The following is a 25,521-nucleotide window of genomic DNA, read 5'->3' as shown; positions in this document are numbered from 1 at the left end:
CTGTCACCGTGGCAGTACTTTTTCAAAAGGTACTAAACTGCACCCTACACTTAAGGCACAAATATGAACCTTTAAGGTACTAAAATGCACATTAAGGGGTAAAAGGTTACTGTCCCAATGACAACTTTTGTACCTTTTTTTCTGAGAGTGTGAGTACACACTTCAATTGAAGTATTTTGTTCTGTAAGGTTTCAGTTGTGTCTCTCTGTGAATGTGCTAAGCTCAATCAGAGTCTCTTTAAAAGCTCTTCTATCTAATGGTCTCATGACATGACCAACAAGACCGTATTTATCCCCACTGAGCGGTATTCTAAGACCGCTGAGAGAACATGTTGTTTACCATTGGGTTTCGTCCAGATTCTTTGCAAGTTTAGAAAAGAGACCGTTTTGTTTATCATTTCTTTTCACAGAATTTGCCTTGTTTATTCTCCTAGTCCAGCCCCCCGGAGTCAAGATGAATGTACAATAAGAGAGTTTGGACTACTTATTGAAACATAATGTCCCTTATTCAGGTATAAATGTAAATGCAAAGAAACTGAAAACAAAAGGTTTGGATGGGAACCAGCTTCATCCTTATATTCTGACCTACCTCCACTTTTCACACCATTTATGGTTCTTGCGCTCCTGTGAGAGTGCTGCTTTGTTTGTATCTACACAGTGTATCAATTTGGCATGAAACTTGAGGCATCCCATGAAATAAGAGTCCAAATGTTAATGTTCTGAGCCCTTTCGTTTTGACCTCTGAGCTTGTTGATGTTGAGCTCAAACTCTTCCTTTTTTTCTCATCATCTTGCAGTTAACAAGGTTGTTTTTAGCAGGCCTCTGCTATCTTTTAAGACATGAATTCTCAAAGGAATCTCAAGTCAGAGAGAGACTGTGTTATTAAAGTGTGAGCCATTTGCATAGAGTGGAGAGTGGGGTAAGATGTGTCAGTGCGTCAACTTTATTTGAAACTCTTTTCTAATTCTGAAATATAATTATGCATTTCTTTGCATTCATCCCTTTCTTGTTAAGAAAAGGTGGCATATCTTACCCCACTCCCCTTTAATCTGTAAAAATGTTTCTGCTGTGGTTTACTCATGGATTCTCTAATAATGAATCATCGCTGTATCAGATAGCCAGAATGCTCTGCTCTTTCTCTACTGCTTTAGCCACGGCTAAAAGAGTTTTGTACTTTGTGGTTAAAGTTCAGAAGAACCACAGAAGTACAGATGGCTTTATAGTATGTCTGGATTTATGCTTCCCCCGCTAACTACTTTTTAAATCAATACTAACAGCAAAGGGCTTCTATACACCGCATGAGGTAATATTGTCTTAAATATCTCCCCGTATGGAAAGAAAAACAATATTTTTTTTAGAAAATTCAGGGTTTGATAAATGTTCTGTGTCTGTAATCGTAGGGTACTTTAAATATACAGCTGTGCAGTTTTATTCACAAAAAGCTCCCAGATCATGTGTCGAAGAAACTTTACTGTTGTACATTATAAAATTGTGCACGACTTCCTATTTTGGATGCGTAATGTGATTCCCAAAGGTTAATTTCCTGTTCATGAGGAGCTATATATAATTTAAAACCACTAATTTTGCTAGATGTTAGAATCTAACCAAAATAACTTGCTTATCAGTTCTATTATGAAAGTGTGGTGGCCGTTGAAATGCTAAATTGCATGGTATTATTTGCATGGTGAGTCACAGAAGATTGCTTTCATTTTGGTACTTTCTCACAATCACAAAAACGGCAAGCAATAGAATTAGACCTCATTGTTAAGGGAGCCATATTATGTCCAGGAAAGGTTTTAGGATGTTCGTTGCCTTATAATTAAGGGAATGATATGGGGATGGTCACCACTTTAGCTAATGCTGTCAACCGAATGGTGACTGCAGCTGGTTTAATAAACTCATTATAGTCCTGTCCCAATAAAGACATAACTTTGCATGAGTTAAATAATACAGCCATGAATGAGCACATATTGGAAATAAAAACACTGAATTTTATTCTCTCGCTGTTGTAAATTTGCTCATTAGTCTCGTGAAGCCACTTTCATATTGCTGTTCACTCAGCAGGTTGATGCTGATGAAATGCTCCAGCACGGCCACTGCATGTAACTTTTTACAAGATTCACTTGTTTAAAACGAAAATTGTATTAACATTTATATATAACCATTATTTTTCTAACAAACATCTAAATAAATACAACTCTTTGGAAATTAATTATTATCGTTGCGAGCGATCACAGTTGGAGTATGGTTCTGTGTAACTGCATAGATAAACCGCGCTGTCAGCAGGCATTTCATAATCTAGAAGGGCTAAAACATTATTAATAATTTTGATGTAACATTCCAGTTGAGAAATGCAATAAAATACAATGTTTTGTTTGTTATATTCCAATATTCCATAGAATGTTATTCAGAGAATTATTCTTGACTCTGTAGCTATTAAACCGCTTATAAACCTACTAAAACTGTAGTTTAAAATGAATTTGATATGACTCCTGTTTCTTTATTTTCTCCATTAGAAAACATTAGACAATCTACATTTATTTTGCTTATTGTTAATATTAGTGTTGTTTCTTTTGATACTTTTTATAAATAAAATGTTTTTATTGTTCTAATATAAAGATTAAATTTAACTATCTAATCTTTAACTACTAATTTTCAACACTTAAAAAAATGACTGAAAAGATAAAAAAACAAAGTGAAGAATGTTCTTCACATTTAGTTCTTACTTCACATAATAATAAATAAATATCGGTTCTGCATAGCGGTTATCGGGCACAAAAACATGCAAATAATTGGTATCGGTTATATAAAAAAAAAACAATATCGGTCAATCACTATTTAATCGTATAGTTTAATAGAACAATGTAATAGCAAATAATATGCAGACAAAATTAGGGCTATATCGGTTATAGTAAATGGTCATTGGATTTTATATATATATATATATATATATATATATATATATATATATAATATTATTTTTTATTTTTTTTTCATCAGGTTGATATTTAATTGTGAATTTTCTGTGTGTTCAGATTTATATTACTTTTGTTAATCTTGCCTAAATTAATCTTTAAGAATCCTAAAAAATTACGTTTAAGTCACTTCCAAAACTAACACTTAACATGAATAATTTCATTTAATGTAATTTTTAGCACGTCGAACATTTTGCATATTGTAGATTAAAATGTTATGATGCCTAAATTCACGTGTACTTTTTAGTGTTATTTTTGTAAATGTTTATTCAAAATGTGTGGAAATGGACTATCATTATAGGCCAGAACTAATATCGATGTATCCCATCTCAAAATTTCGTAATTTTACACAATTTTTACTAAATTCCCTAAAAACCGAAAATGTGAGATTATTCTTCATTACACTTACATTTAAAGTCTTTTTTGTTTAACGAAACCACATTTTGCATAAATGGATTACAGTCTCCTGTTTGATCCTTCCTTTTTTTGTCTTGTTTTCTAAAAACACAGTTTTTGAAGCTAATACAGCTAGCATGCTTGTTAATATCTTCTGCTTGAACTCTTCTCTCCACTAACTCTCTTACCCTTTCTTTCTCTCGCTCTTATTCCTCCCTTCCTCCCCACGTCCAAAAGTTAAGACATGAAACGTCGGACGTCATCGCAGAACTCTGCCGTTGGAGGCAGTCCAAGGTCAGTCCATTAGTCCCTGTAGAGCTCTGAACGACCTCTCTGCTATCATAGTCAAGCACAGGGTAATGATAAGAAACACTTTTTAGTCAGAAGAGGCTCTTGGGAAAGGGTTTATTTCGGTTTGCTCGATATTCTGTTAAGCAATAGCTCACATAAAATGTAAATTCTGTCATTTACTCATCCTCATGTCATTCCAAACCATGTATGACTTTCTTTCATCCCTGAAAGGCAAAAGAAGATGCTTTGCATCCAAGCTGCGCTTGCTTTTTCTGGTGATCCACACTGCTGAGCTCCCAAAATGGATTCATGAAAGTATTATAGAAATAGTCAGTGTAAATGGTAAAACAATACTACAAGTTTTCAGAAGTAAAATCATAGTTTAATGTAAGGAGCGACTGAAATTAAAGTCATTGAAAAAAAGTCACATGCTAAAAGTCTGCCACAGATGTCAGATACCATTAAATGTCAGAATAAGCTTTATTTGCCAAGGAATTTGTTGTTTTTTTAGGAGCTCTTGGTACATAAATACATACATATATACATATATGACATGAGAACAGAAAGAACAATTAAATTAGACTAAAGAAAAAAATAACAATAATGTGTTAAAAACTCTCTTGATAATGCAGGATGCTTACTTTAGAGACTTCCACAGACTAGAAGTAACCACCTTGGATTGTACTATTCTTGGCAGACCAGTACAGTGTAGTTATAATTCACTTCCAAAGTATGACTATACCATGGTACTGCCACAGTACTTTGCAGTTGTTGTTTTTTGTGACCTTAAACTGTCTGTGAAGGAGAGCTGTAGACACAAGACCAGCTGTGTGAACTATCCCAGGTGGTCCTTCATCTAGTGTTTGACACAGGCCACACAATGCTGACCTGAAAGGGGTCAACAAGTTTCTGGATTTTGAAAAAAGAACAGTATTGTACTTTCTCAAACAAAATCCTTTGTGGGTAAAATAAGGGGGAAAACAGCCAGAAATAATTCATTTAAACACCCAAATGAATCAAAGGAGACAGAGAGATGTTGCACATGGTGGCACATGACTCGCAAAACATTCATAATCGCACCCTTAGGCAATAACTGGACAAAATGACCCTATGTATGAGTGTTTGTATTTATCATTCCTCATCATTAGTGCTTTATGGTGTGTGGTTAAGGTTCTTTGTGTCTGTGGTTTTTCTAGTCTCGTTCTTTCATATGCCAACATAAGCTATCTGTGAAACAGACTTTATATCAACTCCCCCTGAGAGGAACAGAGGAAATGAATGAGCGCTATCTGATGACATCGAGTGTGGGTCATCCATGTGCTCTGATGTCACACCAGTCCCTCCAACCACTGGAACAAATCTGCCCAACACGTTTAGCAGCAGTGTGTAAGAAACTGCAAATCTAGTCTCTGTTAAGCAGTGGATGGCTGATAGTCCTTGCATGAAATGGTAAGGAGGATTGTTTCTCATTAGTTGACTGTTGTTATCTGGTCTCACGTGATGTTCAGCATGCAGTTAAGCTGAAACAAGAACAGTCTCAGTTTGCTAAAATGGGCTTTTTGCGTAAACTGCAAGGAAAGAAATGGGAAGAGTGTTTAGCTGTGCAGAACCAGGTGTTGCTATGCGGATTGTTAAGGTGTTGCTGTGTGGTTTCTAGGGTGTTGTGGATGGTTTGGGAAGCGTTGCTAGCTGGCACTAGTTGATTGAGCTCATCAGTCATAAGTCTATAATGTTATGGTTGCTAGATACATTACCATACAAACATTTGATGTCATTGAGTTCACTATGGTTTTATTTGTTTGATCAAAAATACAGTAATGTAAAATATTATTCCACTGAATTTTTTGCATCATTACTCCAGTCTTTAGTGTCACATGATCCTTCAGAAACCATTCTAATATGCTGATTTGCTTTACAAGAAACATCTCTTATTATTATCAGTGTTGAAAAAGTTGTGCTGCCTAACAATTTTGTGAGAAAAAAATCAGAGACCAAGAAAATGTTGATTGCGCTTGATTTGTGAAATAGCCTCTTTTTGCATTGCTGTTGGTTATGAATATGAATGATATTTGGCTCAGCTGCTCTGTGTGTTTGTTTAGCAATGTTTGGCAGACATGTTGAAGGTGTAAGCCGGATAGAAATTGCTGATGACTTGAGTTTTACTAATTTTGCTCTTCTGGGTGCATTTTAGTACATTATTCTCTTTGAAGAGTTATGAGTAGAAACCATTTGGGAATTTCCTCCATTGTTATGTTGTTGAAGGAATATAGCAGAATGTTACTCTCACAGGAAGTGAATGGTGGTATGAGTAGACTGCAGGAAGTGGTACAAGGGTGGGAGTGATGACAAAATGAGATGTGTTGCGTACATGAGTGTATGGATTATTAGATCGATGAGTAACAGTAAAATACTAATACAACCCCATGTGCAATAACGCGTGCCACAGCTAAATAAGGACAATGCATGGTTATTAGGGATGCACCGAATATTCGGCTACCGAAAATTTTCGGCCGAAAATGGCCAAAAAGTGCATTTTCGGTTTTCGGCCGAAACACTTTTATTACCGAAACAACACGGCCGAAATGTTATGATGACGCAAACAGAAACCGCGACCTGCACGTGCACCTGCATAGCGCAGACCACGAGCTCCCCGCGTCATTCACTTCACACCAGTGGGTCTTAATAGAGAACATTCTCTCTATTCTTATTCCTTTATTCGCAGCACTAAAGCGTCTCCTAACAAAGAGATTGAGACGGACCACGAAGTGAAAACAAAGAAAAGTACAGTCTTATAGAGTCTGTTAGCACACGTCTCACTGAGATCTTTTCGGATCCTCCGCACTTCATCGCGAATGTGCTTGATCCGCGTTATAAAGACCATTACTTGGACGCGGAAATATGGCAGAGCACACGAGAAATGCTCCAGGCCGCGCTGGATGCGGAAAAACCCGCGTGGAGACGGAGAAGCGCCAAGCGCAGGAGACTGAGATCAGAGCGCAAAAAAAAAAAGACTCGTCTCTGCATATATAATACACACACATATACATATACATGCATAATATCAGATTGTAGCCATATTTCTGCTAGATTTTTTGCTAGATTTCTGCTTTAATTTGATAAAAATGTTTATTTATGCCCTGGCCCTATTTAAATACACTCTCTCAAATATTTCTCAAATGTCAGGCAGATGACAAGCTCAACTGCTCAACAGCTAGATGGTTATCTGTCTGAAGTCCCCATCCCCAGAAGTGATAACAGTCTTGCCTACTGGAGAAGTAATGCACTTTCTAGTACTACAGAGAAAAATTTCAAATGCTCTTCACCTAAATGCACTTTTTATGAGAGAACAGTTAATTTTAAAACCTTTCTGCAGGCCAGTAGGCCTGTACATTATTATTTAATATACAGATGAGTGGGATTAAATTTTAGTTTGAATTTTATTTTATACTGTGCATTGTTGCAATGTGCTTAATAAATATTTGCATAATTTGTAATTATGCATTTTTATGTTTTTTTATAATTTATGTAATTGTAATTATCTTTGAAACTTTAATATTAATTTATGCAATTGCAATGTTTTAATTTTAGTAAAGTTAGTACACGGTCATAGCAATAAATGCAATGGTACTAATAATTGGGATAATTTCTTTCGGTGTTTCGGTTTCGGTTTTCGGCCTTGGTTTTCTCTTTTTCGGTTTTCGGTTTCGGCCAAGAATTTTCATTTCGGTGCATCCCTAATGGTTATTTTAATTAAACTGAAATTAAGCGGCATGCAATATGTAAAACAAATCCATTCTATGATTAAAACGATAGGCTTTGAAAATGACTTGACTTTGGTCATTGTAATATTTGCTTGCCATCAACAGAGAAGGGAACCAGTCAAGCAATCATGAGGATTATTTTAAACTGGAATAATCCTTGTCAAACTAGACCGCAAACTGCCTCCACATCCTGTTTGGCCATTCCTCTGCCTGGCGCTGCAGTTGTCTGTCATAGATACTGTTTGAGAGTATCCTCCTCGAGAGCTGGATTTGCTCCAGAGGAGAGTCTGATCCAGGATTAGGCTGTAGTCACTCATCAGGACAAATACTGAGGCCTCAGCCGGTCTGAAATCTGTTTTGGGCTGCTTGCTATTATCAGCAGGTCTTCTACTTCAGATAGGGTGGATCCACTGGAGTGACTCGGCTCCAGTGTTGTAATCTAAACGAGTCTGCATTGGCTTATCACCAACGCCTCCTGTTTGTCCTTGGGTGTTACAAACACTCTGACGGGTGTGGACACCCCTCTCATGAAGGACAATATAGACAAACATACTGTATAAGGGAGACCTAAACAGTTATTATTTTGTTGTTATTTATTTATATTATTTAGTTTATATTCTGTTTATTGTTAAAGGGATACTCCACCCCAAAGTTACAATTTTGTAATTTTAATCACTTACCTCCATGTCGTTTCAAACCCGTAAAAGCTTCGTTCTTCTACAGAACACAATTTATGATATTTTGGATGAAACCGGGAGGCTTGTGACTGTCCCAGTCGTTCAACTGTAACATTATGAAGCAAAGCTAATACTTTTTGTACACAAAGAAAACAAAAATAACGACATTATTCAACAATTTGTTCTCCTCTGTGTCTTTCAGCATCACCTTAGTGCCATTTTGGAAAACATCCGCTGAATGCGAACTGTACGCTATTCTGCGTCAGTCATGACACAAAGATACGTTTTCTATGTGTATTTACACTTTTATTAGAACGAAAACACTGCATCCGTGCAGCGCGGCTGACACAGAAGAGCGTACACTGCATGCGTTCAGCTTATATTCTCCAAAATGGCATTATGGTGATGCGGAGAGACGAATTGTTGAATAAAGTCAATATTTTGTATTCATTGCATACGAAAAGTGCTCTCGTCGCTTTATAACGTTATGGTTGAACGATTGATGGCAGATGGACTATTCTGATGATGAATTTCATCCTTTTCTGGACCTTGACAGTGTAATTTACTTGGCAGTCTATGGGACAGTCAAAAGCCTCCCGGTTTTCGTCCAAAATATTTTAAATTGTGTTCTAAAGATGAACGGAGCTTTTACAGTTTTGGAACGACATTGGGGGTAAGTGATTAATGACAAAATTTTCATTTTGGGGTGGAGTATCCCGTTAAGATTCATTGTTTTAATTATTTGAAATTCTTATTTAAATGCTTAAAAAAACACTAAAAAGAAAGATGTACAACATTAAAATAACATTACATTTTTAAGTTTATTTTTTATCACAACAGAAATAGCAGAGTTGCATATAAAATTTGAATAAATCAAAAGTATGAAGTTTGTAATCCTGTAATTAATCCTAAAGCACCAAAAGTGCTGTCAATATGTTTTATACATTACAGAACAATAGACAACGCAGGATGCCAAATAAAGTGAGAAATGAACCCTTTTTGCTGAACCCAAGGTGCTTCAAATAATAAGTGACAAATGCTTTTATTTAAAGCAATTGTTAACTCAAATTCTGTCATCCTTTACTCACTCTAATGTCTTTTCACTCGCAGAGAAGAATGCTTTTTATTTAAAAAAAATAATGTATAAAAATCACAGTAAAAGTTCTATATTCAAATATGGCATATTAAGACATTTCATTTTATGTCTGGTCTGTTTGCCACACAAAGATCTTTTGCAGCTCAACTAAATTTCTATTAATGTGTAGGTTAGTCACATTCATTTTCCCTAAATTTTGCTGGTAAAAAAGTCAATTTTCTGTTGTCAGTAGTGTTGCGATTGTATAAAGCACTGTTCACATCAAAGATTTGAATCAAGCAGCTTTCTAGATTCCTATTGAATTACTGGATTTTAGTTGCGAAATTTCTCCGAGCAGTGGTAAACTTTGTTAACTGTGACTGCACCTTCACACAAAAGAAAGAAGGCTATATTGGTTTCATGAAAAAAATAAAAATAAAGTTGTGTGTAGGTTATGAGATTTAGTTTTCCATTTTTGCTCACAACTACAAATACATTTGTTTTAAATAGTTTGTAAAATGTGAGGTTTTGTGAAATGTTTCTTGTTTTTCTATGTAACTGTTCAGGAATTATCTATTTATTTTATTTGATTTATTTTTTTGTCTCAACAGTGATTGTGACATCATGGCCTCGGGATCTCCAGACGTCACAGTCTCTGCTGAACCATCAGAAGCTGCAGAAGAGTGTTCAGGTAATGTTTAAGTCCCATTTTGTGTTTTAGCATCCAGGTGAACAACAAGAACGTCCATCATACATTTTTCCCCACACAGAGATCAGACATGATCTGTTTGGATACTCTTAACTCAGTGAAGAGATACAAGATGCTAGATCTCACTGACAGGAAGTCAAGTAGCACACAGACAAAAGCCAACATTTGTCTCTCCTATACGAACATGCTTTCCACTGTCAGACATTTGACCTTTCTCTCCAGTTTAATGTGGGAAGAGAAAGCCCAGACTGCTAAAGTCAGATTCTGCTGTGCAGACGACGGGCCTGAGTAGTAAATGTGGATTAGCCATTTCCTCACAAAATAGGGTGCTCACAGAGCCCGATAATCTCCTCTATTGGATTGTGAGTCTATCTAAATCCATTAAATTCAAGAGAGTGTATTTGGGAGGTGTTAATCTTGCACAGATTTACCACAGGATGTTGATGATTGATCCATGACCAGGGTCACATTCGTACAATTCGTGACTGTTACCTTAAAAAAGTGTGAAAGGATATAGTTGGAGTGAATGTAGCCATTTTTTAAGAGTGTCAGTTATAAGGATTTCTACTTTCGATGACTTCTGAATCTACTTTTAAAGTCTTTAAAGGAAAAAAAAAACTGATTAATTAAATGATTACTTCAGTAACTGTTCCTGCCTTATTACACATTTTAAGTATGTTTTTATTTTTTAAAAAAGTCTAGATTTTAGTGATGATTCAAATCTTCTCATTCATTTCACCAAAAAAGCCCAATTAGATTAAATTACAGTTGCTGTATGTCGGATTGACACCGAGTGGTTGAACTAGGTATTGCAGTCCAAATAAAAAATATTGGCGAGGGTTTTTTAATGCAGGTTGCCAGATAGACGACACCAACAGGAACGAGCGTAACTGACTCTAGCATTGTTTTTTAGTCAAACAACTATGTTAATATGATGCTGTTTCAAGTTTTCCTTTCTCTTGAGTGTTACAAGCTGTTTGTGAACCCAAAGAGATATTTTTTTATGAAAGTTAAGACTTGTCCACACCCTCCTAAAATGCCTTATTTAAACACGCCCCCACATGTCTATGTCACGATGTGGGAAGATTTACATAACGCAGCACAAATATTCACCCAAAGAAAAAGGCATAACTTTATTGTTGCTTTCACTGCAGCCACAATGTTTCGATGACGCTGTGTGTTTCGTTGTGAAAGCGAAACTACTTAGTTTGACGTTCCAAAAGAGGACATGACTAGAAATCAGTGGTTAAGTTGTATTAACAACACTGTTCCAGAACAGTTCAAACCAAGTATTCTGACGTGTGCAGTGCATTTTATAGAGGACTGTTTCCTGATCCTGAGAGAGTTGACTACAATGCCGGCTGTTCTGACTCAGTCTGTAAGTACATTTTCATATGTAAAGGATTTGCCACTGATGATTCAAACGTGAGTTTTAAGCAATGTAGAGTAGTGCTTGTTTTTTGTTATTTCTCCGATCACAAATATAGACATGGTTTTATGTTTACATGGCGCGATGCAACGCATAAAAAGACAGTACAAGTCATTATAATCTGTAATTATGTCTCCACTGGATGCTACAAATGCCTCATTTGTAATGGGTTTTGTTGTTTTGTCTCTGTGTTCTGTAGGCTTGGGCGGTAATACGGTAATATGGTATACCGCGGGATCTAAAAATAGCAACGGTATCAGTTTCAATACCGTCATACCGTCAATAAAAAAAACAAAAAACACTGCACTTATATAGGAGACAAGGATTAAATATTAAATATAATTTATTTAATGCCTAAAAATGCATATGCGTGGTTGTCATCGCGTGACAACGAGACGAGGAGAAAGAGAGATGCAAAAAAAAAAAAAAGCCGATGCAATGGCAGGTCCTGTCGGCATCGGCAACGTAAAGGACCGAGTCGGAGCTGATATAACAGCCTACTGTTTGGAGCCAAGTAGACGAGGACCCACTTCATTCATGGAAAAATGCTGCCTGGTGTTTTCCCCAGATGTCGCAAGTGGCACAAAAGTACCTGTGCGTCTGTGCTACAAGCACACCATCGGAGCAGGTTTTCAGCACCGCAGGTAAAGTTGTCGGTCCACAACGTGCCCTAGCGAAAAATCTTGACTAGATTGTATGCCACTTGCCATTCGTTCCTATTGGCACTGTGTTTATTTTTTATTTATTTAATGGATTCAGGTATTTTTATTTGGATTTAATTAAAAACTTTTTTGGAAAGAAGACTGGAAAGAATAAGTTTTTATTTAGACCTATTGCTTTTCAATAATTTTTATTATATATATATATTTAATATGGATGTTTATTTTAATTCAACTCTGGTTGACTGTTGTGGGTCTATTTGCTCTTTTTTTTTATAAGCTGCTCTTTGTTATTAAAAGTTGTTCGTGCAGTGTGATTTTTAGGGATGGGCGTTTTCCGCAAATATCACATTCAAATAATTTTGAGCTCACAAAAAACGAATTTTAGAATATTCGTTTATTTAAATTAAGTTTAATGAGACAGACGTTATTTTTCAGCAACATTTATTGTTTCTGTCATTTTTGAACAAGCTTACACACAATGAGCTTGAACATTAGCTACGCATCGTGTTTTGTAGCTGAAAACCTTTAACAATGCGTGCAAACAAACAAAAGTACAGATTAAAAGCAAAAAAAATAAAAAATGAACAAAGAAAAAACGTAAAGCATCCTGCAGCAATTAGGCCATTGACATTGTACAGAATTTAGCTTACACTTAACTTTGAAACTGTCAGCAAATCTTTTTGCTTTTTTTCTATTGTTTTACATGTTCTTATTAAGAAACACGGGCATGTAAACATGATCGGGGGAAAGTCGGCTCCTTAGTCTGTTAACAATAAGGCCGGCCGTGGAGAAAACGCGCTCTGACGACACAGACGTTGTCGGGACTCACAAATAACGGTCTGCTAAGCGAATAAGTTTTGTGAAGCGCTTCGTGTTTTCGTTTCAACACTGAATGGGATCCTCATCTGGTGGAATACATGGCTCCAGCTGTTCCCACTCGTCTCGGTTGGACTCTCTGTAATAATCGCTGAAGAACTGGCAAAGCCTTTTCCGACGAGTGGGCATTGCATCCTCTTTATCGTTGATGGCAGCGGCTGCATCCGCACCACTCGCATCAAGGAAAATGTTCTGATAATGTTCAAAAAAGGGTTTTTTTCTTACTTCTCTCATGTTTTCATCGAGAAACCTGAGATGTTTGTGCCGAGGGTCTAGGGCAGACGCGAGAAGAGTTTTCACTGCATTCTCCAAGTTGGCGGTGTTTATTCGTTGCTTGAGAGATGCCACAACAATGTTCTTGAATGCGGTCACTTTCTGTGATTATCCACGGCATATTTGAAGTACTGTAGAAGATAGCAGTTCTTATTCATTCATTAATTATTTTTGCTTGCATACATATTCAAATATGCCGTGGAGAATCACAGAAAGTGACCGAATTAGGTTTTATTGTGGACTTTTTTTCTTTTTTTTATGGCAAGCAAAAATATGTCAATTTGAATATCATTTTTATTTATGGAATAATTAGAGCAGAACGAATATTCGAAAGTTCGACTATCCGTGCACAGTGATTTTATTGATTTGTGTGCAAAAACTGTTCTGTATGTTTATGTTAATTTAATTCTGTTTGACTATTGCTATTTGTTGCTAATAAAAGTTGTTAATATTGTTGTGCATGCAATTTTGTTATTGTTTCAGTATTAGTGTTTGGTATTCAGTTTCTGAATGGTTTAGGCACAAGCCAACAGTTTGGTGATGCTGTCTCAGCCTTACGTCATCATTTTTTAATTATTCACGGTAATACCGTATACCGAGGTAAAATAGGGAGGAGGTTTGACGGTATCAAAATTTGGATACCGCCCAAGCCTAGTGTTCTGACGATTTGTGCTACACTGTCAGATTTTGCTACCTTCCATTAAAACAGATGGTAGCATAATTTGGAAGCAAAATACTTTATTAACATGTACACCTACCCCAACCCTAAACCTACCCTTGCAGTAGGATAAATACAGTGTTGGTAGCATAATCTGATAGGTTAGCATTATTTGTTAGAACACCGGGATGAAGCATCATAGTAGGTTAAGGGGCGTACCATTTCCATCACATGCTTGAGGTATTTGGCCAATCATAATGCACTGGTTAGCTGACCAATCAGAGCACACCTTGCTTTTCAGAATGATTAGCTTTGTAAAAATCAAGGCATTTCAGAAAGCCGGGGCATAGAGGAGAAACAATAATGTACTGTATGTGGAAAATGTTTTTTTTTTCACCTTAAACCACATAAAGACATTTCATTACACCAAATGCACAAAATAATGTTCTTTTTAGCAACATCATATGACCCCTTTATATATTTGCAAACATATTATGGTATTTGTATTCCTTAGTAGAGTCAAAACCTGTTTTTTACTGTTACACACTTTAAAAGTATTTTCAGAATTGCTGATTCAAAAACAGAGGTTAGATTGTTACTTCTGACTCAGATATTCTGAATCAGTTCACCCAAAATGCTCATTCACATGATGCGATTTCAAATTTTTCTTTTTCTTTTTGGAGCTCTTGGTGAATAAAGAAGATCTTTGAAGACTAAAGTCTCAAATCCATAGAGATAAAAGTTAACACTCATCCAAGTGTGGGGAAAATAACCTTAAACCGCATAAACACATTTTATTAATACACAAAATAATGTTCTTTTTAGCAGCATCATATGACCCCTTTTATAACCTCTTTGAAATGATTTGGTAATTGCTTATCCAAAAATAGAGGCTAGATTTTTACTGCTGGCTCAAATCTTCTGAATCAGTTTCACAAGAAAGCTCATTCAGATTCGTTCATTGATTTGTTCACTAAATCTTCCTGTAGGCTACATTAGAGTTTGCAGATTTTATATTGCACTTTGATTGTTTTTAATTGTTCATCCAAAGTTCCAAGTTAATTGATGGAACATCAATTCTAGCAAGTGATTCAAGTCATCTGAATCAGATTCATTCACTGTTTCATTCAGTAACTCTTCCTGTAGGTTTCATGATTATGCCTTTAATTGTGGTCATTTCAGAATTTTTTTCACATTGATAAATTTCCCATAGACTCCTGTGTAAGTGCGTTAGGTTCATGCATTTTAAATAATTTAATCTAACCTATAATCTTTGTCCTTTAAAGCCTGTATTATAAGGCTGTTTACTCATGCTTCAGTCAGTCGTTGAAGGTAACACATCTCTTTGCTACAAGGAAGAGGCTTGAATGGAAAATATGAATCATGGTAGTTAACGGGACTGTATTGTTCACTTAAAAGATTAATTCTGATATACTGAATTGGAATAGATGCAGTGCAGACACTGGGGAAAAGACATGATTATAAGATGTATTAAAAGTTTATTTTGAATTTGATGCTAGTTTGAATTGTATTCAGTTATTTATTTTGTCAATGATAAAGTTGATTTATTGTAACTTTCGTTGTGATTTACAAGCATCATTTTATTGTACATTCCTGAAATAAAACCTCAGCGTAAACAATGCAAACCTTCTCCCTAGGGCACTTAGTGTTTAATGTGGCTGCATACTGAGGCTCTGTTCTTAGAAGGCAATATTTAGCATCCCTCACTGTGTAATCAAATAACCGAGCATTGAGTGGTTTATAAGAGACAGTGAGATCTCTTTCTCTGTGTGTTGTTTACTGCCTTTAGACAGGACCCATCTGGAGACTGTAGGCTTTGCCAGTAGAGCTTCATCATGTGACTCTCCTCAAGACAAGAGTGTGAGAGACAGGATGTCAGGCAGCAAGGGAAAACCAATACACAAAGGCTGAAGTCAAAATCGAGTTCCCAAAGACTGTATGGAGAGCAGTAATCACTGTTTTTATTATCTAGAAAGACTTTATTGAGTTGAGTGAGACTAGCTCTGTTTCAAAACCCTGTTGAGCTACCTACCTAGATAGCATTTTAAGGGATCACCTACAAACATAATGACTGTTCTAAAAGGTAGGTAGTAAAAACCCTTTTTTTTTTCTTTTTTTTTTTTTGCATGTATCCTTCACTGAGAAGGTGATTCAAGACTGCACTGTGAAAAGGAAAAATGTGACAGACAAAAAAAATTATACCAAAATGACTACATAGGTGTTACAGAAGTGCTTCTGAAGTGCCATTTAGGCGACTGTTAAACAGACTATTTAATGTTGCTCAAAGGTTGCATAAATGGATTTACACTACAGTTTAACTGCATGCAGTTATACTAGAGGCTGAGGAAGGTCAGAACAGGAATAATTTAGTCTGGTTTTCATGCTGCATTGCATCTTTACTCAGATTTCCGAGCAGCTGTGTAAAGATTCCTTTAAACAGACTATTTAACTCAATATTTGTGTATTCTATTGCCAAATTTGCCCTGCAAAAGTGGCACAGAAGTGCTTCTGAAGCGGCATTTAGGTGTCTTGACACAGACTGTTTAATGCTGCTCAGAGGTGGCTTAAATGTCTTTTGTATTTTTATTAAGTTTTCTGCAAACAAATAAAAGGTGTTCGAACAGATGTAAAATGAAACAGGGTGTCTGAAAGAAAAAGAAAATCAACAGAACAGTTCCACACAGCAATATAGACCCTTACCCAACAACCCCCCACCCCTAAGGCCATCCGTAGCACTCACTAGTAGATAAAAAAAAACATTTTTATATATAAAATATTACATAAAAAGGAAATAATGCTGGCTTTAGTGCAGCATTACACCTTTGCATGGAATTCTAAGCAGGCACAGAGCAACCTTAACTCAGCTGTGTAAAGGTTCCTTCAGAGTATCATGTTGTTAGAAAAAATACTGTTGGATTGTAGTTTTGATCGGAGTCAGAGGTTGTTAGGATAAATAGATCTGGGATATGTTTAAAGGAGTCAAATGGAGGTCGGCTAGTGTTGTTCTTAAAGATTTACCCCACGTCAAGTGCACGCCATCACTGAGAATTGTGTTTGTTCTCAGAAGAAAGAATGACTCTACTAGTAAAGGTCGTCATCCCAGCATTGTTCATTCAGTTGTACTTCTTTAAAGACCACTGGCTTATTCAGTAGAACGAGACTGACCTTTTAATGTTTGTTTTGGATTTTTAAGCCTTTCTGGTTCTTAACCTTTGGGATGAATAAAATCAGTTTGTAATCTAATCGTTAAAACCGGCTGAAACCCCCAACACTGTATCTAAGCTGTGCACTGCAGGTGATGTCATCTAGTCACATGTCATGATCCATGAAAAATACACACTGAATTAGCAGCTGTTTCTATTGACGCTATACATAGAGGCAGATATCTGTATGATGAAAACAAGAATTTCATTGTATTCCGATGAACTGTATCTTTGATTACCTAAGAAATCACTGGATTTAACACTAAATGTTGCTTCAGTTGTGTGTTCAACAGTACTGTTGTGTGAAATTATTCAGCATTAAACCTCACTGGGCCTATTAAGAAATGGGTTTTTAAAGCAAAAGTAACAGAGGATCAATCATAAAGCCATTAATAACACAATTAGGACTTGTCAACTAAAGATAAATTAGTGTTACATAAGCACCCTGTAGAGAATAGTTATGGGTTTACAATGGCTTTTTTTTTTAATGGGTATTATATTAATGCATGTATTAAACCATTTAAGGATTTTTACACCAAAAAGATCCACAGCCAACTAATCAGAAACAATCTTCTGTCTGGTCAGTAGGACTTCTCTCTTGATTTTCTTGACCCCAATGCAGGTGGTGTTTGCATCTTAATTTACAACGTGATTGTTGAAACATGCTGTGTGTATAATTTGTAATACTTGAGGGCCAGCAAACATGATCGCCTGCGAGTTGAACTTATTTTGTTTAGATATGTGAACACTGACTAATTGTAAACACGTTCAACATTTGCTGAATGCAAGTCTCTCAGAATTCAAGATTCCTTCACAAGTGGTACTCATTTAAACATGTGTCTGTTGTGTTTTTAATCCAGGGAAAAAGAAGTCCAAATTCCAGACGTTCAAGAATTTTTTTGTAAAGAAAAAGAGGAAGGAAAGTCCTGCACCTTTGAGTGAAAGTGGTTTGAAGGCCAGTCAATCGAGTGATGACATCAACACCTCAGAGCCAACCATCAGCCATGCCAACAGCAGCAATGACCACGGGTGAGGGAATACAGTCCAGATCACTTTAACTTTTATTACTAAACTGAATCTTCACTATATATCTATTTTCGTAGTTTTTCCCATTTCCTCGTGTGCCAGTTTTACACTTTGCCAATTATATATGACATAAACTTTGCTCACCTTCGTTCAAAGATCCAAGATAAACTTGGGAAGCAAAGCCATGTCACATGATAGTGTCTTCGTGTCGGATTCACCCTCATCAGAGACTAATGAGGGTCTGGGGGCGTCCCAGGACAACATTCATGGGAAAGTGAAATCTCTTCAGGTATTCCAGTCTGTTATGATTTATCCATGTATTAATTATGTTTTATGCCCAGTGTAATATTGTGTAATGATAAAACCACTGGTGATGTGTTCCGAAATGCAATTTTCAGGTCATAGGGTAATTTTTTTTTTTTTACACTTAATATCATAAAAGCATTTTTTGAATGTCCTGTCCCACTCTAAGAAGTCTTAACTTTTCAAAACTGCATTCAATTGATTAAAGTAAATGTTTATTGCTAAAAAAAAAAAAATTACTAAATATATTTTTTCTGAGATAATCAAACTGTCTGAGAAAATAGGAAAAAGACTCGGATTTCGTCAAATTACAGTAAAATTTTGACAAAAATTACTTGCAGTATAATAATGCATTTATAAATAATTTAGATAATACATTTATACTAATAATTTATATTTATAATAATTTTATAATTTATTGTCACTATTAAATTGCAGTTTATTTGTTGATAATTGCTAACATTAAAAACTAACATTACTAGCCAATCAGAATGATTTGTGTGTGTGAGTGGCAGCCCTGATGAATAGAGAAACGTGACAAAAAGCTGCAAGGTCCATTGGTCAAAGATGTCCATCTAGCGCATATTTACATAGAAAAGCTAATTACAAAGCAGCAGAGCTTTGTGAACAGCTAAGAGTAATCGCGTCATTTCCATAAGAACAATAAAATTGGCAGAACAAATGTACCAGGATTTTTAAAAGGTCTTGTTTTTCACACATGATCTCTTAATGGTAACTTTACCGGTAATTTACCAGTGAAGACCGTATGTGTGAAAGGGGCCAAACTCTTCCTCTGTATATGTTGTTCATCTGGGAAAACAGTGTGCATCATCTCACTAGATTTGTAACGTAAATAATTTATAAACCTTTGCCAACACAGGAGAATACATCAGCCTAAATATACCATGTATTGTACATTATGATTTCAAAATTAAAAGTTTCTGCATGTTGCCAGATATTAAAAAGAGATGGATTCAAACATCGTTTAAGCACGCTATCACCGTCACTAGGCCATTAGCGCCCTCTGCAGGTATTTGTTTAAATACAAAATGTACTTAAGTTGGTCATGTTCATATTATAGTCACATTTCATTAGTTCCTTTCACACTGCACATTGGACCCGGAAAATTGCCGGAACATTGTCGGGTTCAGTCCCGGGACGAGCGCTGTGTGAACAAAAGCCATAACTAATGCCGTAAAGGGTGTGTCGTTCGCCAGCTTAAGTGAAAGTTAACATGCCTAGCGTTTTCGACTCGTACATTACATGCAGAGGTGGAAAGAGTACAAAAATATTCTACTCAGGTAAAAGTACCATTACATTAATGAAACTTTACTTAAGTACAGGTAAAAGTACCAGTCTAAAAATCTACTCAAGTAAAAGTAAAAAGTAGCTCATTTAAACTTTACTCAGAGTAAAAATTACTTAGTTACATTTTAACAGTGGGAGGAAGTCAAAATGGGACAGGCCAAGAGTGTCAAACTCAGTTCCTGGAGGGCCACAGTCCTGCACAGTTTAGATTTAACCCTAATTAAACACACCTGATCCAGCTAATCTAATCATTTAGGTTTATTGGAAAACTACATGATATGTGTGCTGGAGCAGGGTTAGAACTAAACTCTGCAGGGCTATGGCCCTCCAGGAACTGAGTATAGGTATATTAATCTCAAACTAGTTGTTTTTAATTAAAGGAATCAGTTATTTAGAATAATAAAACATTTGGGCTGTTACCAGGCAAATCAGTATCAACAAACTCATCTTTTAATGCAGAGGAAATGCAGAAGATCCATTGGAAGTGGCATTTAGATGTATTACACTGTTTAGTGCAGGACAAGAATGCATTTAACCTGCAGTTACAAATGCATGAATAATGTTTTGATATACAAGACATAAAATGTTGAATACTCATTTGAAATGATAAGAAATTAATTATTTAAAAAAAAAAAATCAAAAGATACTTTAAATGTGAAATTAAAATGGCCAGTATGTGTCAGCAAGTCACTGTTAATAAGTGAGTCATTGCGATTGAACCGAATCATTTAAACGGTTGATTCATTCAGGAACGAAACACTGTCACGTCGCTCAGAGACGCAAAACTGTGCTTTGGTGGCTGTGTTTGGAATTATTTTCTGTTGTAGAAATAGAGCTAAAAAAGGCAATATGGTGTCTAAAACGCAAGTCTCTTAATTAACTTGTTTACTGAACTGTTATATATATGTATGTATATATTCATGATGATTTTTGGAGGAAACGATGGCATTCTTTGTGTGATTTTGATTTAATATATGAAATTATATAAATATGTGAATTTTCTGCCCCTATATCTTCAATTTTGTGATCATTCTAAATGCATTTTAGGAGACTGAATCACACAGTGAAAGAACGCACTATAAATGCGCGCGCACATCATTAAAACAAAAATAGCACACTCCTCACCAGTCTTTTTAGCTAATTTGTGCAAAACCTCTTGCTAAAATGTCAAAGCTTCATTTTAACCACCAATGCAACGATGCAATTATTTAGCTTACCTCTACATTCTTGCGCAGGGTTGATGTCTTGTCGAGATTTTATAAGCTGCTAGTTTGGTCTTCCTAGGCAAGTACAGCTTACACTGCCTAATAGAGCATACATATGGCCAGGGGTTCACTTAATTTCCTTCGAGTTCAACTTCAGAATATGACGGGGTTTCGTTTTCAGCGGTGTCTGCACCACTAATGCCTGTTTTGTCCATCTGCATCTTTCTTGTGATTTTAGCGCCAGTTTGCCCTCCTGCCCATTATTTACTGACGAAGTTTCCAGGGAGCGATTTTTTATTTTTTTTACTCAGTAATTAATGTGTTTTAAAATGTAGCGAAGTACAATACTTCAAACAAAATATACTTAAGTAAAAGTAAAATTACAGATTTAAAAAATTACTTTAAAAAGTATTAGTACACAAAAAAGCTACTCAATTACAGTAACGCGAGTAAATGTAATTCGTTACTTTCCACCTCTGATTACATGTCACATCCTGATGTCACTTGTCTTTACGGGACCTTTACGGGTTGTGTGTGAATGTGCACACATATTCCACGTAATCACTAGCAGTGTGAAAGTGCTAAATATAGCAACCCAGGAACAATTGCTGGGACACAATACCCTGTGTATTTTCCGGAATTGCAGTGTGAAAGGGGCTATTATGTATTTAAACCGTGTTATTCAATACAATCATGTAATTTCTTGGTTTTGTTACTTTACTTGAGTCAATTATTATTGCTTCATCGTTAGTTTATATATAAATAGTCATACTAAAGCCTGGTTTTCACTTAGTTCTGTTTGTGTTACAAAACAAATATCAGATTACTCATTGTAAAAAATAATCAGTAGATTGCTTGATTACCAAAATAATAATTAGTTACATCCCTAGATTAGTTCAAATGTTTCTAAATACTATAATTGCATTGTTTTACTTTTTGTAAAAAAAAGACACATTTTGTCATTAAAATTTTCTTTAAACTAGTATTAAAATATTTTCACGTTCTAGTGAACCAAGTATCTGTATTTTGTCTCATCTCATGAGTTAAGTGTATTGTCACATCACTAGTGTCAATAAATGGTAATATGTAGCTCATAATTTTCCAAGTGTTTGATACAGCTTCCATTCCTCAGGTCAACCATTTATTCATGAAAAAGAAAATCAGCTTGAATAAATAAAGCAATAACTTTGCCGTAGTATCGTTTCAAATGTTTAAGTTGCCACAGTCATTGCATGCTTTGCCTGTGCTGCCCCACCCCTGGAAAAAGGTCAGGCTCAGGATTTTTTTTATTTAACCCCTGCATAATATATGTGTGTATAATGTATATATAAATACAAACACATGCATGTATACATTTAAGAAAAATACGTTATGTTTATATGTTCGATATATATATAAAATATACAACCCGAATTCCGGAAAAGTTGGGACGTTTTTTAAATTTTAATAAAATGAAAACTAAAGGAATTTCAAATCACATGAGCCAATATTTTATTCACAATAGAACATAGATAACGTAGCAAATGTTTAAACTGAGAAATTTTACACTTTTATCCACTTAATTAGCTCATTTAAAATTTAATGCCTGCTACAGGTCTCAAAAAAGTTGGCACGGGGGCAACAAATGGCTAAAAAAGCAAGCAGTTTTGAAAAGATTCAGCTGGGAGAACATCTAGTGATTAATTAAGTTAATTGATATCAGGTCTGTAACATGATTAGCTATAAAAGCTTTGTCTTAGAGAAGCAGAGTCTCTCAGAAGTAAAGATGGGCAGAGGCTCTCCAATCTGTGAAAGACTGCGTAAAATTTTTTTGGAAAACTTTAAAAACAATGTTCCTCAACGTCAAATTGCAAAGGCTTTGCAAATCTCATCATCTACAGTGCATAACATCATCAAAAGATTCAGAGAAACTGGAGTGGTCTTCGGGCTCTCAGACGACACTGCATCACTCATCGGCATGATTGTGTCAATGACATTACTAAATGGGCCCAGGAATACTTTCAGAAACCACTGTCGGTAAACACAATCCGCCGTGCCATCAGCAGATGCCAACTAAAGCTCTATCATGCAAAAAGGAAGCCATATGTTAACATGGTCCAGAAGCGCCGTCGTGTCCTGTGGGCCAAGGCTCATTTAAAATGGACTATTTCAAAGTGGAATAGTGTTTTATGGTCAGACGAGTCCAAATTTGACATTCTTGTTGGAAATCACGGACGCCGTGTCCTCCAGGCTAAAGAGGAGGGAGACCTTCCAGCATGTTATCAGCGTTCAGTTCAAAAGCCAGCATCTCTGATGGAATGGGGGTGCATAAGTGCATACGGTATGGGCAGCTTGCATGTTTTGGAAGGCTCTGTGAATGCTGAAAGGTATATAAAGGTTTTAGAGCAACATATGCTTCCCTCCAAACAACGTCTATTTCAGGGAAGGCCTTGTTTATTTCAGCAGGACAATGCAAAACCACATACTGCAGCTATAACAACAGCATGGCTTCGTCGCAGAACAGTCCGGGTGCTAACCTGGCCTGCCTGCAGTCCAGATCTTTCACCTATAGAGAACATTTGGCGCATCATTAAACGAAAAATACGTCAAAGACGACCACGAACTCTTCAGCAGCTGGAAATCTATATAAGGCAAGAATGGGACCAAATTCCAACAGCAAAACTCCAGCAACTCATAGCCTCAATGCCCAGACGTCTTCAAACTGTTTTGAAAAGAAAAGGAGATGCTACACCATGGTAAACATGCCCCGTCCCAACTATTTTGAGACCTGTAGCAGAAATCAAAATTGAAATGAGCTCATTTTGTGCATAAAATTGTAAACTTTCTCAGTTTAAACATTTGCTATGTTATCTATGTTCTATTGTGAATAAAATATTGGCTCATGTGATTTGAAAGTCTTTTAGTTTTCATTTTATTAAAATTTAAAAAACGTCCCAACTTTTCAGGAATTCGGGTTGTATATATATATATATATATATATATATATATATATATATATATATATATATATATATATATATATATATATATACAGGTCCTTCTCAAAAAATTAGCATATTGTGATAAAGTTCATTATTTTCCATAATGTAATGATAAAAATTAAACTTTCATATATTTTAGATTCATTGCACACCAACTGAAATATTTCAGGTCTTTTATTGTTTTAATACTGATGATTTTGGCATACAGCTCATGAAAACCCAAAATTCCTATCTCAAAAAATTAGCATATCATGAAAAGGTTCTCTAAACGAGCTATTAACCTAATCATCTGAATCAACTAATTAACTCTAAACACCTGCAAAAGATTCCTGAGGCTTTTAAAAACTCCCAGCCTGGTTCATTACTCAAAACCGCAATCATGGGTAAGACTGCTGTCCAGAAGGCCATCATTGACCCCCTCAAGCGAGAGGCTAAGACACAGAAAGAAATTTCTGAACGAACAGGCTGTTCCCAGAGTGCTGTATCAAGGCACCTCAGTTGGTAGTCTGTGGGAAAGAAAAAGTCTGGCAAAAAACGCTGCACAACGAGAAGAGGTGACCGGACCCTGAGGAAGATTGTGGAGAAGGACCGATTCCAGACCTTGGGGGACCTGCGGAAGCAGTGGACTGAGTCTGGAGTAGAATCATCAAGAGCCACCGTGCACAGGCGTGTGCAGGAAATGGGCTACAGGTGCCGCATTCCCCAGGTCAAGCCACTTTTGAACCAGAAACAGTGGCAGAAGCGCCTGACCTGGGCTACAGAGAAGCAGCACTGGACTTTTGGACAAATTTTGCATGTCATTCAGAAATCAAGGTGCCAGAGTCTGGAGGAAGACTGGGGAGAAGGAAATGCCAAAATACCTGAAATCCAGTGTCAAGTACCCACAGTCAGTGATGGTCTGGGGTGCCATGTCAGCTGCTGGTGTTGGTCCACTGTGTTTTATCAAGGGCAGGGTCAATGAGCTATCAGGAGATTTTGGAGCACTTCATGCTTCCATCTGCTGAAAAGCTTTATGGAGATGAAGATTTAATTTTTCAGCACGACCTGGCACCTGCTCACAGTGCCAAAACCACTGGTAAATGGTTTACTGACCATGGTATTACTGTGCTCAATTGGCCTGCCAACTCTCCTGACCTGAACCCCATAGAGGATCTGTGGGATATTGTGAAGAGAAAGTTGAGAGACGCAAGACCCAACACTCTGGATGAGCTTAAGGCCACTATCGAAGCATCCTGGGCCTCCATAACACCTCAGCAGTGCCACAGGCTGATTGCCTCCATGCCACGCCGCATTGAAGCAGTCATTTCTGCAAAAGGATTCCTGACCAAGTATTGAGTGCATAACTGAACATAAATATTTGAAGGTTGACTTTTTTTTTATTAAAAACACTTTTCTTTTATTGGTCGGATGAAATATGCTAATTTTTTGAGACAGGCATTTTGGGTTTTCATGAGCTGTATGCCAAAATCATCAGTATTAAAACAATAAAAGACCTGAAATATTTCAGTTGGTGTGCAATGAATCTAAAATATATGAAAGTTTATTTTTTATCATTACATTATGGAAAATAATGAACTTTATCACAATATGCTAATTTTTTGAGAAGGACCTGTATATATATATACACACACATGTAAATATTTTCAAAAATTGACTGTGTATTTATATATACATAATAAATATACACAGTACA

General features: G+C 36.2%; 1 protein-coding gene across 3 annotated transcripts in view; it reads left to right on the top strand.

Annotated features, from left to right (window-relative positions):
* LOC132114001 (CRACD-like protein) overlaps nucleotides 1-25,521 on the top strand; it is a 41,137-nt gene that overhangs the window by 502 nt on the left and 15,114 nt on the right. The window contains exons 2-5 of one of the 3 annotated variants that reach the window (XM_059522108.1): nucleotides 3,608-3,664; nucleotides 9,786-9,865; nucleotides 17,866-18,034; nucleotides 18,188-18,320. In XM_059522108.1, coding sequence (XP_059378091.1) covers nucleotides 3,615-3,664; nucleotides 9,786-9,865; nucleotides 17,866-18,034; nucleotides 18,188-18,320 — 432 coding nt within the window. In that variant the 5' untranslated portion in view covers nucleotides 3,608-3,614. Of the gene's footprint in view, nucleotides 1-3,607; nucleotides 3,665-5,061; nucleotides 5,111-9,785; nucleotides 9,866-17,865; nucleotides 18,035-18,187; nucleotides 18,321-25,521 lie in introns of those variants that run through there. The other 2 variants (XM_059522110.1, XM_059522109.1) reach the window with 2 other exon arrangements.

Source organism: Carassius carassius, chromosome 33, assembly GCF_963082965.1.
Source record: "Carassius carassius chromosome 33, fCarCar2.1, whole genome shotgun sequence".
Classification (NCBI taxonomy): Eukaryota; Metazoa; Chordata; class Actinopteri; order Cypriniformes; family Cyprinidae; genus Carassius; species Carassius carassius.
Note: the sequence above shows the minus strand (reverse complement) of the source record. Positions and strands in the feature narration are given on the sequence as shown.